This window comes from Bos mutus, chromosome 3 (genome assembly GCF_027580195.1).
Source record: "Bos mutus isolate GX-2022 chromosome 3, NWIPB_WYAK_1.1, whole genome shotgun sequence".
In the NCBI taxonomy this organism is placed as follows: Eukaryota; Metazoa; Chordata; class Mammalia; order Artiodactyla; family Bovidae; genus Bos; species Bos mutus.
The window spans coordinates 14,310,669-14,327,730 of record NC_091619.1 but is presented as its reverse complement, the minus strand read 5'-3'; the positions used below and the strand labels follow the sequence as shown (position 1 = coordinate 14,327,730).

At 47.5% G+C, this 17,062-nt stretch overlaps 1 protein-coding gene across 1 annotated transcript; it reads right to left on the bottom strand.

Moving 5' to 3' along the window:
• Nucleotides 1-2,568: 2,568 nt before the first annotated feature.
• Nucleotides 2,569-14,921, bottom strand: PGLYRP3 (peptidoglycan recognition protein 3). The gene is made up of 8 exons (XM_005909580.2): nt 14,873-14,921; nt 13,359-13,466; nt 12,490-12,691; nt 10,275-10,393; nt 8,689-8,841; nt 7,269-7,467; nt 3,382-3,500; nt 2,569-2,747 (listed from the first exon to the last, which is right to left on the bottom strand). The coding sequence occupies exons 1-8, from the start codon at nt 14,919-14,921 to the stop codon at nt 2,569-2,571; spliced, it is 1,128 nt and encodes a 375-aa protein (XP_005909642.1).
• Nucleotides 14,922-17,062: the final 2,141 nt, after the last annotated feature.

Here is a 17,062-nt window from a genome sequence, read left to right as displayed (position 1 = left end):
GCAACTGAGTGGAATTGGCTGCCTCAGGATTGACCTTGAAAAAGCATTTTCCTACTGAGTGCTCTGGTTTCACCTAGATTATGTGTATTTAAGACTAATAAAAGTAAATAATCCTGAAAAGACAATAATTCAGACCCTGCAATAATGCTGATTTGAGGAGGCCTTGATGAGCACTGATGGAGATGGGGGTGTCTGCAACCCACCACCACTCCCACCCCCAGGAAAGCCTGCCTGGGGCAGGGGCTGGGGAGGCTAGTGAGACCCTCAGGCCAGGAATGTGCTTTGAATCAAAGGCCAGAGACCTTTGGAGGGTGGTAAGAAAGGCAGAGAAAGCTGGAGGGCAGCTCTTTTCTTGGGATCATTTCTCATCACACATCCACCTTTTTGGCCACTCCCTGTAGGAAGGGCTCTGAAACTCACCCTGGAAGTTGTAAGAGAAGGGGAGACACACTTCCTGGCAAGTTGGGGAGGTTTCACCCCTAAGAAAGGACTGGGTTGACCAGAGCTTCTGGTCCAGTGACTCCCATCCCAAGGGGGTCTCCTCCTAGAGCAGCCTTCCCTCTCCCCCTGGCTCTGTAAATCAGAAAGGGGCATTGAGACCCCCCAGGCCTACTTGACTCTCTAGATAAACAATTCCTTCCCCTGCTTCTGTGCCCAGGTGGCCTGAGGATAAAGTGAATCCAGTGAGATTGGGGGACAGTCTTTGAAAAGCATGAACAGCTGTGAAAATGCAAGGTTGAACCTGCTTTGTTCTAAGAGCTGTGAAACACTCTAAAAGCAAAGACTCGTGTGAATACCGAAGGAGGGGGTGGGGAGTCCATGTTTCTCCCCTTCTTCCTCCTTTCCTTGTTTCCAGATCAGGAAAAACTAACCACTAGCAGGGAGTTTCCAGTTCCTGTGCTTCTAGTAAAGAGCAGTCAGTGTTTCCCCCACCTGAAAGGATGAGGCTTCACTTGGGGCAGAAGGAGCCCAGGGAGGGAGGCTGCAGAGCCCCCAAGCTCTGAGTCCCCACTCAGCTTGATGCCTAGCGGACCCGACCAGGGAAGGACAGAGAGCAGCGCTGTGTGGACACAGCCTCTGCCCTCAGGGAGCTCTGGGAGGATGGGGACACGGGACTCTGGAGACACAATAACCACTGCAGTTGAGCAACCAGAGCAGCTCTGAGTCTCAGACTGGGAGGCAACAGAACAGAGAGAATGCTGGTGGGATGAGGTATCATCCAGCAAGTCTTCCCCAAAAGGGGGATGATAAGCACATTGGAAAGGGGAGCAAGGACTTGGTCCACTCATTCATTTATTCATCCATTTCTCCAATAAATACTTGTAGCACCTTCCCTGAGAGCTCAGTTGGTAAAGAATCCACCTGCAATGCAGGAGACCCCGGTTCGATCCCTGGGTTGGGAAGATCCCCTGGAGAAGGGAAAGGCTACTCACTCCAATATTCTGGCCTGGAGAATTCCATGAACTGTGTAGTTCTTGGGGTCACTAAGAGCAGGACATGACTGAGTGACTTTCACTTTTCAGACACTGCTGAAGAACTGAGGACACAGACACAAATGAAACTGGACAAACTCACAACCCAGTGGAGAGAATTTCTATAAACAATCACTGCCCTGAAATAAGGGCTGCATCCGAATATGGACAAGGTCGTGTGTGAACAGAGAGGAGGGGCTGGGATGTTGACCTGGGTCACGTGTGAGGCTGGGAGCTGCCAGGCAGACGGTGAGCGAGGAAAGGAACAGGCCGAGCTGACTCCATCTTGAAAAAACAGGAACCTCCATCTTGCATTTTCAGTGAGCTTTGGACTATGTGCCTGGTAGCCATGGGGCTAACATACCTATGGCCGAACTGGCCTCCTGGACTGATAAACACCAGATTCCATACCAAGATTTCCCGTCACCAAAAAGAATGTAATAATCCCCTATGTAGTCAATCACCTTAATCTTTATGGAATCCATTGGTGTAGGCTTTAATGCATAACCAGCTGACCCTTCTGATGGTGAATCATGGCTGTAACCTGATTGTATCTCCCTTTAACAGTTTACAGGCTAGGTTTAAGGAATCTGGGGGTGTGGACTTGAGTAGTAGACTTAAGGTATATAAGGTTTTCACAAAAGTCGGTCAGCATCCTTGGCTAAGAGGAGACTTTGCCTTGAGCCGGCTGGTGTAATGAAACAGCACTCCACTATCTGCATTGTCATTCTGAGTGAGTTTGTTTCCCGGAATGCATGGCTACAACATCGGCAGGGGAAGGCACACCAGGAGAGGGGTGTGTACAAAGGGACAAGAAGGCTCAGCTGGGTGAGGAGGTGGGTACTGGGGAGAGGAAGGTGAGGAGGGAAGGAGGCTGGGTGCAGACTCAGAGGGCCGGAATGCCCCACTATGGAGTTTGATCATATGGAACTGACCCTACTAGTTAGGAAATGATCATACTAACCTGAAGCAGAAGAAACAGGATGGGGCTGGCAGGGAGGGGTTGCAGGTATTGAGCCAGGATGGAAGGTGAAGAAGGGGAGGCTCAGAAGCCAGGGTTGGGGAGGGGGTGGTATTGGAAGGAACTGGGGTTCCCTCATTGTCTGAAATGAGGCCAAGTCTTAATGATGTTGTACAAAGCCCGTCCAGGAGACAGAATATCGGTCACATCGCTGTGCCCCACCAACAGGTAGTTGGGGACCAGATACCCCTTGACCACGGAACAGTGGATCAGGCTCTGAGCTGCCTCCAGCGCTGCAGCATTCGGTGGTTTTTCTGCAAAACACATTTAGCCAAGCAATCACTAGGGTCTCAAGGTTACTTGCTTTGGGCAGGGACAAGCACCTAGCCCAGTCTCCCTCTATCCCCGACAACACCATAGCCAACAAATTCCTGTAAGTTTCTGCAGCCAGGCACATTGGGAAAGCAAGGTCATTGTGCTCCCTGATTCTGCCTTCTAGCAAGTTCAAAACCTCTCTGAAAAATAACTGCAGCTCAACACACCACTTCTCAACAGTCACCACAGGGCAGACATGGCAGCACCAGACCGTCCATTGCTTGTCCATAAGAGATAGTGGTGCTCCCCAATGCTGTGCCATGGCTACCAAGGAAGAAGCTACATTTGCCACCAGTGCTATGAAAACACCAAAGTTTGCAAAAGATTTTTTTTTCTCTCTTGCTCCATGCTTGCATTGGGCATGGCTCTAAAGACAGATAGAACCGGGTATTGGTACAGGTGAATTTGGAGGAAATGTTCTGCCTGAGAGGGACTCCTGGGGACCTGCCTCTTGCACTGAGAGTCCCACTGACACTGTCGGGCACCACAATGCATCTTATCCCCATTGCTTCCCAGATATTTCACATAATACTTCATCATCCAGAGTCCCTCTGCTCCATGTTGACCCCTTACCTACAAAGTTGCCTATGAAGGCAATTCCTAGGCCAATATCGTTGTATCCGTATGTGTGTGAGCCTTCCGTATGCCAGCCAACTCCTTCATACACACCACCATCCTGGCCCACCAGGAAGCTAAGGTCAGGGAAAGGAAAAGGAGAAAATTACTCTGGGGAGAACTGGCTTCATTCACTCCTTGAATCATCAATTCATCCTTTCATCCACTTACTATTATTACTATTACCATTTCTATACTCTTACCGTGTGTGCCAATGTGAACAGAGACAAAAAGGCAAAAGAAAAAAAAATAAATAGTCCCTGAACCTAAGAAATGAAGACAGACAGTGTCAAGCAATGATGAGAGCAGCATCAGTCCACTGCCACATGGTTACACTAGTAATGAAAACTGATTTTTATTCTGATCCTGTTGGCCACTAATTTCTTGATGTTTTCTCTTCCCTGGTTCTCCTCCCCTGGGACTCTGGTCTCATCCCTTCTCTCTTCTCACTCAACATATTCTCCCTGGACAACCATCCAGTCTGATAATTCCAATTGTTGTTGTTTTTTAGTCACTTAAGTTATGTCCAACACTTTTGACTGCTTTTGACTCATATCCGCTCATGGCCTGTAGCCCCCCAGGCTCCTCTGTCCTTGGGATTCCCCAGCCAAGAATACTGGAGTAGGTTTCCGTTTCCTTCTCCAGGGGATCTTCCCAACTCAGGGACTGAACCTGCGTCTCCTGTGTCTCCTGTTTGGCTGGCAGATTCTTTACCACTGAGCCAGATGGGAACCCATAGTTCAATTACAAGCTCTAAAAGCCAACATGTCCAAACAGACCCATCTTCTTCCACAACTTCCTTAGCCAGAAAATTGGGCATCAGACTGAATGCCTCACTCTCCCTCTCCCAGCCCCATCCAATCAACACTCAACTATTTCTCCTGTTTTAAATTTCTCCACTTACCTCTATGCCGACAGCTGGTATGCTGTTCCAGGTCACCATCACCTGTTGTCTGAATTACTGCAAAAGCTGTCTGCCCAGAGTTTTACCTCCTGGCAATCCATGCTTAAAACAGCCCCCAGAGTGGTTTTGCTAAATACAGATACCATCATAGGGCATGGATTTCCAGTTGCCTTTCAAGTAGAGTCAGCCTGTCAGGATCAATGCCCAGGCCCCTGTGCTGTGGCTCCTGTCAGCCCCTCCAGCCTTCCCTCTCACCAGTCCCCTCTTTGTAGTCTGTTTTAGGTAGGAGTTAAGCTTCTTTGTGGGCATCCCAGGGGGTGCTAATGGTAAAGAACACGCCTGTCAACGCAAGAGATATAAGAGACACGGGTTTGATCCCTGGATCAGGAAGATCCCTTAGAGGAGGCCATGGCAACCCACTCCAGGATCCTTGCCCGGAGAATCCCACGGACACAGGAGCCTGGTAGGCTACAGTCCATAGAGTCGCAAAGAGTCGGACGCGACTGGAGCAACTTAGCACGCAAGCTTCTTTCATTTGTGCTCTGTCTGGACTCCAGGCCCTTGTATATGCTGCTCCCTCTTGCCTGGAACACTCCGTATCCTTCTTTGCCTGACTGACCCCCACTCTGTACCCATGTCCCAGGGTGGATGCCTCTCCCTGCTGAAGCCCTGCTGTGATACCGTTCAGTCCTCCAAAGTCTTGCTAGAGGTCCATCCTGGGCACATTCTGTTACTCATGCATCCCAGTGCCAACACTCACAATGTCATGACCTGTTTATCCTCTCTCCTCCACAAGGGAAGGAGCCAATTCACCTCGCTGAGCACCAAGCACATAGCGTGCGTACATGCTCAGTTGCTTCAGTTCTGTCTGACTCTTTGAGAACCCATGGACTGTAGCCCACCAGTCTCCTCTATCCATGGGTTTTTTCAGGCAGGAATACTGGAGTGGGCTGCCATTTCCTTCTCCAGGGATTGTACCTGCATCTTCTGCATTGCAGGCAGATTCTTTATTGCTGAGCCACCAGGGATACCCCAATAAATATTGGTGAAAAAGTAAGAAATGATGAATGGGAGGGCCCTTTGTCCATTCTGAGCACAGTTGGTGCCAGAGCAACAGATGCTGTATCCTGAGGCTGCAGTGGGAGTGAGCATCAAAACAGGCTTCCAAAGTCAAGGGACAGGAATCAAGCCAGTCCCCAAAGGATGAATGTGAAAGGAAACTAACATTCCCTCAGATCCTGGCATTTTCCATTTGGAATTTCCACATTTAATTTTTTGTTAACTAAGCTTAATAACCATAGCAAGGCTGTGGAAAACCCTGTAAAATGCAGCCATAGTTTTCTCCTATTTACAAAGGCTGTTTTTAAAATGGGAGTTCAGAGGAGAAAGGCAGCCAGCCCAGAATGAGACATGTGCTTACTCAGTCATGTCCAACTCTTTGCAACCCCAAGGACTAGAGCCCACCAGGCTCCTCTGTCCATGGGGATTCTCAGGCAAGAATATTGGAGTAGGTTCCCATGCCCTCCTCCAGGGGATCTTCCCAACCCAGGGATCGAAGCCAAGTCTCCTTCATTGCAGGTGGGTTCTTTACCATCTGAGCCACCAGGATATATACAAAAGTAAACCCACCTGAGACTTCATAAAATTTGTTGTGATTAACTCACAGCTTCCCTATAGCTCAGTGGTAAAGAATCCACCTGCCAATGCAGGAGACACAGGTTTGACCTTGATTCGGGAAGATCTCACACACTGTGGAGAAACTAAGCCCATGAGCCATAACCATTGAGGCTGTGCCCCACAGCAAGAGAAGCCACCACAAAGAGAAGCCTGCATTGCAACTAGAGAATAGGCACCCCCCTGCCCCCCACAACTAGAGAAAACCAGCACAGCAAGGAAGACCCAGAAAGTGAAGTCACTCAGTCATGTCCGACTCTTTGCGACCCCATGGACTGTAGCCTACCAGGCTCCTCAGTCCATGGAATTTTCCAGGCAAGAGTACTGAAGTGGGTTGCCATTTCCTTCTCCAGGGGATCTTCCCAACCCAGGGCTCTAACCCGGGTCTCCTGCACTGCAGGCAGACGCTTTACCATCTGAGCCACCAGGGAAGCCCATGAAGACCCAGACCAGCCAGTAAATGAATCAATAAATTTTTTTAAATTTATTCTTTTATAGGTTATCACTGAATCACTTTGCTGTATACCTGAAACTAACACAACATTGTAAATCAACTAGATGCCAATAAAATTAAAATTAGTACTAATAATTAAAAGTTATCAGACTTTTATCTAACCCTAAACTTCTTCAAGAAAATTCCAAGGGAATGCCTAAGAAGCTTCCCACTGTTCTACTAGCTTACTGTGTTTCTTAATTATAGACTTGGCATTAAAGGAACCGAAAGAGAACATTTTTTTTCACTTTGTATTATCAAACAGATAAGGTATTGTTGCCCTACTGCAGAGAGGAGGCAAAAGAAGTCCAGAGAAGTTAAAGTTTCCTGTGTCTATAAATGGAGTAAGCAATACCAGAGGTATTGCAGGATTCTAACATCAGAGAGAGCAAGTTTGGGGTTTGGCTCAAGGGCAGCAGGGGGTGAACAGGGTCTGGGTTTCTGGCTGGTTGGAAGGGATTTCATTTAAAAGGCATGGTCCATTGACAGCCTCCCATAAGGGTCTCACAGTCTTGGTTTATCGTTATTGTTTTAACATCTTCCTTTCAGAGTCTTCCCAACCACTCATGGAGAACATGCCCAGGGGAGATAACTAAACCTTGGCTAGGCTCTGAAGAATGCTCAGGCCAGAATCCTGCACAAATAAAAAGATGATGTCTAATGTAAAGCGCCTGGCACAAAGGAAGAGCTTGGTAAACACCAGCTCCCTCCCCAAGCCTTCCTTCCAATAGCCCTGAAGAAAAGGAGGGTCAAGTGTGTACCAGTCGCACTTACTGATATCCGATGTCACAGAAGTCCTTTGCGTCAATGTGGTAAGATTGTATATCTCGGACGCGGATCCGACAGTCCATGGATACATTGCAGGTTGCCCCAGCGGTGTGGATGATGACAACATATTTGGCTGGGAGGCTCATTGTAGGGCAGTGTGTCTGTCTGGCTTCCCAAGCTGACCTTGTGATGATGTTGGGGCAAGCTGTGGTGAGGGGAAAAAACAATGAGATGCGAATTTGCCTGTTCCCACATGTGGACAATCTCACAACTGCAGGCTGGTAACTCCTCAGAATCCCCAACCTGTGTTAGTGGCACCCACTAACACAGCTTAACATGTGAGATTTTGTGGGATTCTGGGAAAGTCTAGATAGGGATTGTCTGGGTCAGGCAGCTGGAGCCAAGGGACAGAGGCAAAAGTCAGGTTCTGATAACAACTATGGAAATCAGCATGTGAGCAGAAGGGAAAAGACTACTGATATCTACATGCTTGAATATGCACTGCAGATAAATGCAGATATGTGTACTTATATGACAAGACCAGTGTGCAGAAATCAGCTGACTTTCTGAACTGATCACATGCATATGGTAATTTAAAATCTCTAAAGAATTCTACACACGTAAAACTGTTATTAATGAAGACAACACCAGTCTGAAAGCAAGACAAATTTTAAAGATTTGCAACTTGAAAAGCTTAATGAAAAACATTCTTGAGTCCTAGGCAAGACCCACTCTAGCAGAGAGTGTTAAACTATTGAAAGTGCTTGTAATTGTACTGGGTTTAGGTTGCTGCTTGTCTTTCCAAAATAGTGCATGATTTTTATTATCCAACTTCTTGGACTATTCACACTCATGGCAGTGTAATCTGTGAACCCAAGTTTTTCTCAGTGTGTTGTGGTCATGTGGAAGGTTGGCTTGTTTTGCTTTTAAAAGGTGCGTGTGAGCGAGGGAGAGTATGAGACAGAGATTGTGTGTGTATGTGTATTCATGTAATATACACAAATATATATATTTTACCCCACTCCATTTCCATGCTTTATTCTTCTCCATAACCCTGATGTTACATCTAACATCATATACCTTTTACTTATTGATTCTTCATTTTCTATCTTTCTCTACTTAAATGTGCAGTTTCATCGGTTTTGTTCACAGCTGCATCCTCAGTACCTAGAAGAGTGCCTGGTATTCAGTAAACATTCGTTGAGTGAAAACATGTGTACATATATATTTATGTCAAGAATGGTTCCATGGCTATATGGTTCCAGTGGAAAGGAGAGGCCAGAAAGGTGCCCTCTTAGAATTTTCCAGATCTCAGCAAGAGATGTTCTTGGTCTGAGAAACCAATGAATATCAATAAGAAAAGGCATTCCCTACTGTTGCTGGGTGGTAACTGGGAGGAGGATGAGGCAGAACGGAGAGGCTTTACCTTTCCTGGGCATCAGTGGCTGATGAGGGACCAGGCAGCTCTCTGCTTTCAAGAGAAGTGGCTGAATGTACCTGGGGGATAGGTGACCATTTTTTATGGCATAGAAGATCAGGTCCTCTGCGGCTGATAAGGCAGTGGGGCTGGGACTGCTGCCTGAGAGAGGACGACATGGAGCACAGAACTATTAGCAGAAAGTTCCAACCTGGTCTAGATGTAGAGGGAGGATAAGTTGACCCCTTGAGCCTAAATGACTGATGGATGAGAAGAGAAAAAACCAGTCCAGTAGCCAGGACAAAGAGGCTAAGAGACAAAGAAGTACTTACACACAGCTCTTAGAAACCAAGTTGGTGACTTCTTCCAAGTGCCTTATTTATCCACTCTATCACTATGTGGAGTCACTCGGAGACAGTGAAAGCTACATGTAGGAGGCCCACCTGACCAAGTCAGGAATGCCCTCGCTTGGAGGAAAAGGTGACTGTATTTATTTAATAGCTTCCACAATCAGACATGAGGCCAAGTGCTCTTCACATCCATTAACTCATGTAATCCTCACAGAAAACCTCTGATATAAATGCTATTACTAGCCCTACTACTTGGAAGATGAGGATCCTGGCAGATGCCAGTTAGTTGTTGTTGGCTCCTTTTTTTTTTTAATTGATTTGTTTTAATTAGAGGCTAATTACAATATTGTAGTGGCTTTTGCCATACATTAACATGAATCAGCCATGGCCTACTCTGTGCTCTCCTGTGCTTTGCAGAGGACTAGAAACCTGCAATGGCACCCCACTCCAGTACTCTTACCTGGAAAATCCCATGGATGGAGGAGCCTGGTGGGCTGCAGTCCATGGGATTGCTAAGAGTCAGACACGACTGAGCGACTTCACTTTCACTTTTCACTTTCAGGCATTGGAGAAGGAAATGGCAACCCACTCCAGTATTCTTGCCTGGAGAATCCCAGGGACAGGGGAGCCTAGTAGGCTGCCATCTATGGGGTCGCACAGAGTCGGACACGACTGAAGCGACTTAGCAGCAGCAGCAGCAGCAGCAGAAACCTGCAAACTACATTTCCCAGACTTCCTTGCTTGCTGGCCACTGGTTGGGCTCTACCAATGGGAGACACTGGAGGCAGAGAGAAGCCATGTTTTTCTGCCTCTGCCAGTTCCTAATTATCAACTTCAAGGCTTCCCTGATAGCTCAGTTGGTAAAGAATCCGCCTGCAATGCAGGAGACCCTGGCTCAATTCCTGGGTCGAGAAGATCCCCTGGAGAAAGGAAGTATTCTGGCCTGGAGACAAAGAGCCGAAGACGACTGAGCGACTTCCACTTTTTTCAGACTCTCAGAGTGATGGCAGTAACTATGAGCTCAAGCAGTATCAGTGGTGGCTTCAGCAGCCTCATGGGAGTACAGACCAGAGAGGAGAAAGAGAACTCCAAAAATGCCCCATCATAGAATCCAAGGGAGAAAAGAACTTCAAGAGAGGGGCCATCATCAGAGAGAACAACATGATGTAGGCTGAAAAGACAAGAGTCGGTGATGGAAGACAGTGTAGACAACTCTTGGTAGAGGGCCAGAGGGGTGACCATTACCTAGATTATTCCCAAAGAATGCGAGGCCCAGGGAGATGTTGTTGTAGCCCTGGGTGTGCATGCCTTGGATGTTCCAGCCAACACCTTCATACACCCTGCCATCGTTCCCAACCAGGAAGCTGCCAGGCAAGGAAACATGATTAAATGGAAAATTTCTGTAACAGAAAACTTCTCACCCATCGTCAGAATGCAAAAAGTTCTAGAGGCTCATATGTTACAGTGACCTAACAGTGAGACCGAGTGGAATAATGCATTTTAAACTTCCAAGAGATGCAGGAATATGTCTTTAATTTTCTTGTGACTTAGTTTACCTGTGTTTCCCAGAATCTCAATTTAAAAAGACTCATTTGGTTCAAAGTAGAATTTCAATGTGTGACTCTCAAGAACCTGAGAACTTTAGTTCAACATTTTTCAAGGGCATGAGAATCCATTCGTCATGTTTTTAAATTATAGGACCAAGCACTTGTACATTGAAAACAGTTGACCAGAATTTAGGGATTCCTTTAAGTTAACGTTTTCTTCAGTTTCTCCTTAGGAATCCCTAAGCTCTTTTTTATCACAGAAATTTGGTTAGGATGTTCCTTTTCCCAGTTTAGTTTTTGAGGCCAAAGTATTTTTTTTTCCTTCTACCTCCTCTTCTCTTTATAACTTTCTTGTCTTCCACATTCCAGTTGCAGTCTTAAAAACTTTATTTTCACAACTCTTACGTGTTCAGCTTTTAACAGGTCATGAATTTCCACAGCAAACTGAGCACAGAAAGAACATTTCCCCGAAGTCACCAAAGACCCCGAATGGAGTGGAACAGACCTCCTAGCCTGCAGTGACATCAGCCTGAGAACCAGGTGGGGGCCTCACTGTGTCCACTGTGTCCCTGGCTTTGCCACAGTACTTTCAGCTACTAAGGTACTCTGTCCCTGCAGCCTTTGGTCAGCCCAAAGTGAATAGTCCCTATGGCTACAGCAACTGCAAATCGTACAAACTAGAGACTGCTGCACTGTCACCCCAGAAACCTGGCTGCGAGATGTAGTGGCTGAAGCAGGCAACCCAGCAGTGCCACACCGGCAGAGTTGCGGGGGCACTCGTGGTAGGCTCAGCAGCTGAGCTGTAGTGAACACGGCACCCACAGAGGGCAGACGGGAAGACTCCAACCCTGGCCCTCGGGGGCTCTGGTGACCACAGTGGGGCTTCCAGCTGCTCTTACTTATTTGCAATCTCAATAAATCAAGGATAGGATGTGGGTTACCCTTTCCAAAGTGGATAATTCAGAAAGCATTTATACTTGTCCTTAGAATTCAGGCAAGAAGAGAAGGGGATGATAGAAGATGAGATGGTTGGATGGCATCACCAACTCAATGGACATGGGTTTGGGTGGACTCCAGGAGTTGGTGATGGACAGGGAGGCCTGGCGTGCTGGGGTTCGTGGGGTCGCAAAGAGTCGGACATGACTGAGCAACTGAACTGAACTGAACTTAGAATCAGGGAGGAGAGCACCATTCCCTCTCTCTCTCTCCTTCTATAAAGAAAAAGGGGAAAAGAGGAGGTTGTGGGCATCCACTCCACTGATAATCCTCAGAGAGCATACTCAGTACACAACACAAGCCTCTCCTCGCCTCACACACTTGCAGGCCCTCCTCCCTGCATCCCCAGTGGTACATCTCCTGTGGGATCCCAGTCTCACTGTGAGGGGGCCCTTCAGGGTACCTGGTGGAGAAAGCCCTGTCTGTGAGCAGAAGTGGAACAAGGCAGGACTAGCAGGCAGCCTGGGAAGAGTTCTGAGTTCACACTCCTTCTCTGAGTGACTTTCAGCAAATTCTCTAACTTCTCCAGACAGCATCCTCACCTACGACACAGGGGTGGTAATATTTCTCCAGCCCATTCCTCAGTGTGGCAGGGAGAGCCTACTTGAGTAATACCTGTAAAGACCTTCGTAAATTGAAATGTTCTTCGAGCGTCAAGAGGGAGACTGTACTTATCACACAACCTCCCTCGCTTCTTTCCTGGAACTCCTAGCAGCCAAGACCACATCTGAATATGTGGCTCACGGCGGTCCTCCTCATGACCCCTGGGAGACTTGGATTCTGTTTATATTATCATTTTTTATTCATTAGAAAAGCAACATGAATGGGAAATTAAGAAATGCAGAGAAGGGGGAACAGGAGACCCCCTCAAAGGGAGAACTCAAACGTGAGCTCCAGGGACCCCCCCAGCCTCTTACTTGTAGGCCACATCACACCAGCCTTTGGTGTAGACGGAACGGGACTGCAGGCCCCTCAGCTTTTGACTGCACGCGTTTTGCTCCTCACATTCCATCCCTGTGATCTGGTCCGTGATGACATAGGCCACGGGCCGGGTCAGCTGGGCCCTGCAGGTCAGGGATCTCGCTCCCCACTCCTTGCGGGAGACAATGGTGGGCACACCTGGGGGGAGGGGAGAGGGGAAATAGGCTGGCATGCTGAGGCCCTGCCATGCCCTCCATAGGCTGTCCAGGCCATCCTGAATCCTCTGTGATGGGAGAGGCCCCAGAAGGAGGCCTGCACCACCTCAGCCTCCCCTTCCCTTCTCCATCTCTTGTTTGAAAGTGAAAGTAAAAGTGTTAGTTACTCAGTCCTGTCCAGCTCTTTGCGACCCATGGACTGTAGACCACCAGACCAGGCTCCTGAGGAAAGTTCTGCCACTCTCCTCAAACCAGCAGCTCCCCAGCCAGTGCCTGCAGGAAGCCCCATGAACACTGGGGTGGGGGCTTCCCTCTTCCAGATGAACATGCACTGTGGGCAAGGCTGTGAGAGCCCCACCCAGGACCCCAGGACCCCCGAGGGTGCCCTCAGTATCCTTACTTGGGAGCTCCTGGGAACTGCCTGAGCGAAGTGGTATCTCTACCCTGAGAGCTAGAGACTGGGATCCTTGTCTTTTTTCCCTGGCTTTCCTCCCCCTTCTGGAACTCACCTTTGCCCAAGGACTCAGGACAATCCATGGGAGGAGTTGTGGTTCTACCCTACCCCATCCACCCCACCCAGCCATAGTGATGTTCTAAGAAACACTTCTGTCTCCCTAAAAAGCCTCAGGCAGCCCCTCCAAATGCCTCACCATTGCGACCTGTGTGAATGAGCTGTGAGATGCCAATAAACAGGTCCAGAAGCTCCTGTGACAGCCCCCTGGCTTGGGTCTCATTCCAGGACAACTCCAGGGAATCCCCTGCAAAGGAACACTGCGCTTGGTGCTGGTCCTTGGAAAATACCTGGACCAGCTCAGAAGCACAGGCTCCATGTTCCTCCTGTGACCCCACAGCCCACAGCCTCTCGGTCTCCCCAGATAACTTCCCACCTGACCCACCTGACTTCCTCTAGGAGACAAGAAAGAGGAAAACCACAGATGCATCTGGCCTCATCCTGCCTCTCACATCTGCCCCAGTGAGGCCTTTCCCTCTCCCACCCTCCCCAGCCTCCCCAAGCCTCCCTTCATTTCCAGTTCAATGCAGTCTCTCTTGTCTTCTCAGCTGGCCAGCTCATTCCCAGTTCACCTGTATATGTATTAATAGACCAGAGGGTCACATACCAAGACGGTCATCTTGGTATGTATTCATATGTTAAGCACCTAGTGATCCAGGCAAGGTTCTTGAAATACAGAAATTTACAGATCATTGTGACTGCCCTACCAACTTAATTTTTTTTTAAGATAGGATTAATGGAGGATTAATCACCACAAATGGGCTTCCCAGATGCCTCAGTGAGTAAAGAATTCCCCTGCAATCCAGGAGCCTCAGGTTCGATCCCTGGGTCTGGAAGATCCCTGGAGGAGGGCACGGCAACCCCCTCCAGTATTCTTGCCTGGAGAATCCCATGGACAGAGGAGCCTGGTAGGCTACAGTCCATGGGGCAGCAAAGAGTTAGTGCACAACTGAAGCGACTGAGTGCACACACACACACACACACTCATCACAAACATGCCTCATTCCCCTCTGTCTGTTCAGTACCCGAGGTCATGGGGGCACTGTCACTGGGACAACAGTGTCGCCCACAGACCAGTCTGTAGTTAACAAAGCATGTTCAAGGGCTCTATCACATTTGTGGCTTAAAAAATCTTTGTGAAATAAACAAAGCAAATTAACTACTCCCTCTATACAAATGAGAAACTGAGGCTCAGAGAGGTTATTTGTCTAAAATGCTATGGGTTTTAAGCTGTGGACTTGGATTCCAAGCCAGGCTGTCTGACCCCAGACCCATGTTCATAACCACTGGACTCTGCATCCACCCCCAAATTGTCAGATGACCAAGAGCAAGTCACTGCCACAATGGGGCCTGTTGCCCTGTCTACAAGACTAAGTTGTTAAGGGTCTCCATCGTGGTTCTGAGATTCTGTCCTTCTGTGAAATCATCAGGAGCAAATGCCTGACCATGACGCTGATACCAAGCTGTACCGGGCAGGCTGGAGAGGCTGCTGAGGACTGGAGCCCGTCTCAGCTGGGGTGGGGGCACCTGAGCTGGGCTCCGATAGGGAACACAGCTGATGGGGAGGACTTACCCTGGAGAGGATAGTTTACAAACAAAACCAGGCTGGAGCTGATGCCAAAAGCACTTGTGACCTAGTAAAAGAAAACTCACCCCAGGCTGCGAGATCCAAAGCAGACAAGACAAGAAACCATAGCAGCATCCTCATGAGGTCCTAGGTCACCAACAGGGAGAGTATGGATCACAGCCCTGGGAGAGACACCGATAGTCAGACTAATCATCCTCACCCTTCAAACAAAGCACCTACCAGTTGCATGGCCCCCGTCTGCCTCCTTGCCAAACTGAGAACCTCCTAAGGACCAGCACCTGGTGAGGCTTCTTAAGGTCCTCAGGACAAGGCTGACCCTTAGCAGATGCTCAGCAAAGGTGAGCTAACACCTCTGTCTAGCCACCAGCCTACTATTACCCTGAGAAGTCATGGTCCCTCCTAGGAGCCCGGTGCCTCATCTACAGATTTCCAGCACAGATAATAACAATTTCTAAAACTCTTGAGTAGCTATTTGAATAAACTCTGTGTGGACATTTTTACATCTTAGTGCTGCTATTTTATATTTAATTCTTATAAAATTCCCGTAAGATATTAGTAATCCTATTTTTAAATTTTTTTTAATTACGAAAGTATGATAACAGATTTACAGGAGGCTTGGAAAATACAGAACAAGGTTACATATAGTTCCACTATATATTAAATTATTTTTTAAGTAAATAAATTAAGACTTTTAGTTGGAGTTTCAATATCAAACTCTCAAAAATTAACAGACTGAATATACAGAGACAGAGAAGGTTATAATAGGCCTGAAAAGCCCTGTGAATCAACTGAACATAATTGAAATTTATACAATTTTCACACAACAGTAGGACACAAATTATATTCAAGTTCTCTTAGACTGTAAGCTAGGAGAAATACCCAGGGACATAAACAAGGTGCAAAAATTTCATGGTCTTGAAATCATATGGAGTCTGTTCTCTTATTACTGTGAAATTATCATAATCTCATTTTCACATGTGAGAACACTGAGGCTCAGAAAAAGCAAACTACAGTAGAGGCAGGGGGCTTCATTCGCAAAGATTCCTGACAGACGCTCACCTAACTTCTTCTCAAGAGAGAACGATACTAATAGCAGCATTTGCCAATTACTGATCACATCCTATATTCCAAGTATTTGCTGAGGTAGTGGTGGTAGTTTAATCACTAATTCATGTCCAACTCATGACCCCATGGACTGTACAGCCTGCCAGACTCCTCTGTCCATGGGCTTTTCCAGGCAGGAATATGGAGTGGGTTTCCATTTCCTTCTCCAGGAGGACTTCACAGTTATTCATTAAGTGACTTCACAGTTATTCATTAAGTATCTTCACAATGACTTATGAGACCTGTACTTATCATCAGGAAACTGGACTTCAGAGAGGTTAAGTCACTAGCCCAAAGTTACCCAGTTAGAAAGGGCAGATCTGTCTGATTTGAAAGCCTCTGCCTGGAATTTCTCCACAATCTACTTGAGTTTCTGATGATGGAGATTCACAACAAGGGCCCAGGAGGTTAACCTCCAGGATTATTATGTCCTTTCCATTGCAGAAATATTTTCTGCTGTGTCAGGCAGAAATGAACTGCTTGCTTAAACTCAATCCAAATAAAATATCGACTCCCAGTGATGTCAACCAAAACATCAACAGTTCTCCCAATTATCCTACTAAGAAACTGTAGAGGGAGGTTTGAGATCAAATGGGGTAGATGACTGCCCTCAAGAGATTTTATGTTATCATCAGTAATTCCCAGATGGAAAATGTTTAGAACCCCAGTTTAAAATGAGCATCCAAGAGCTTCCTGGATCAGGACAAGCAACCTCTCAGCCATTAACACCCAGGAATCCATTCATTCAAGAAAACTGTGTCCTGAAGACAAATGAGCCCTCCACAAAGGAAGGCAGTCACCTAATGTGGGAAAGTGTTGAGATTTCCTCTTTGGTCAAACAAGAGGCATGGATTCACTTGCCCAAAATGGAAGCCCCATAGGCTGGCCTCCCAGGAAAGAAGCTGGCATCTTGCAAAACTGCCTAGACACCAGCAATCAATTCTGGTCAACAGGAGGTCTAGACTCTGGTCATTTGATCATGGTGCTTCCCCAGCCATGAATGATAATGTAGTGAATGCTGTCCCGAGCTTGTCACATCACACAGCCGAAGTAGAAAGGCTTGAGCCCAACCCCTGATCATGCCAAGGCAGGAATTTCTGGTGTCTCCCACCCCTACCTCTAATTGCAAACATGGAGCCAGCAGGACAGGC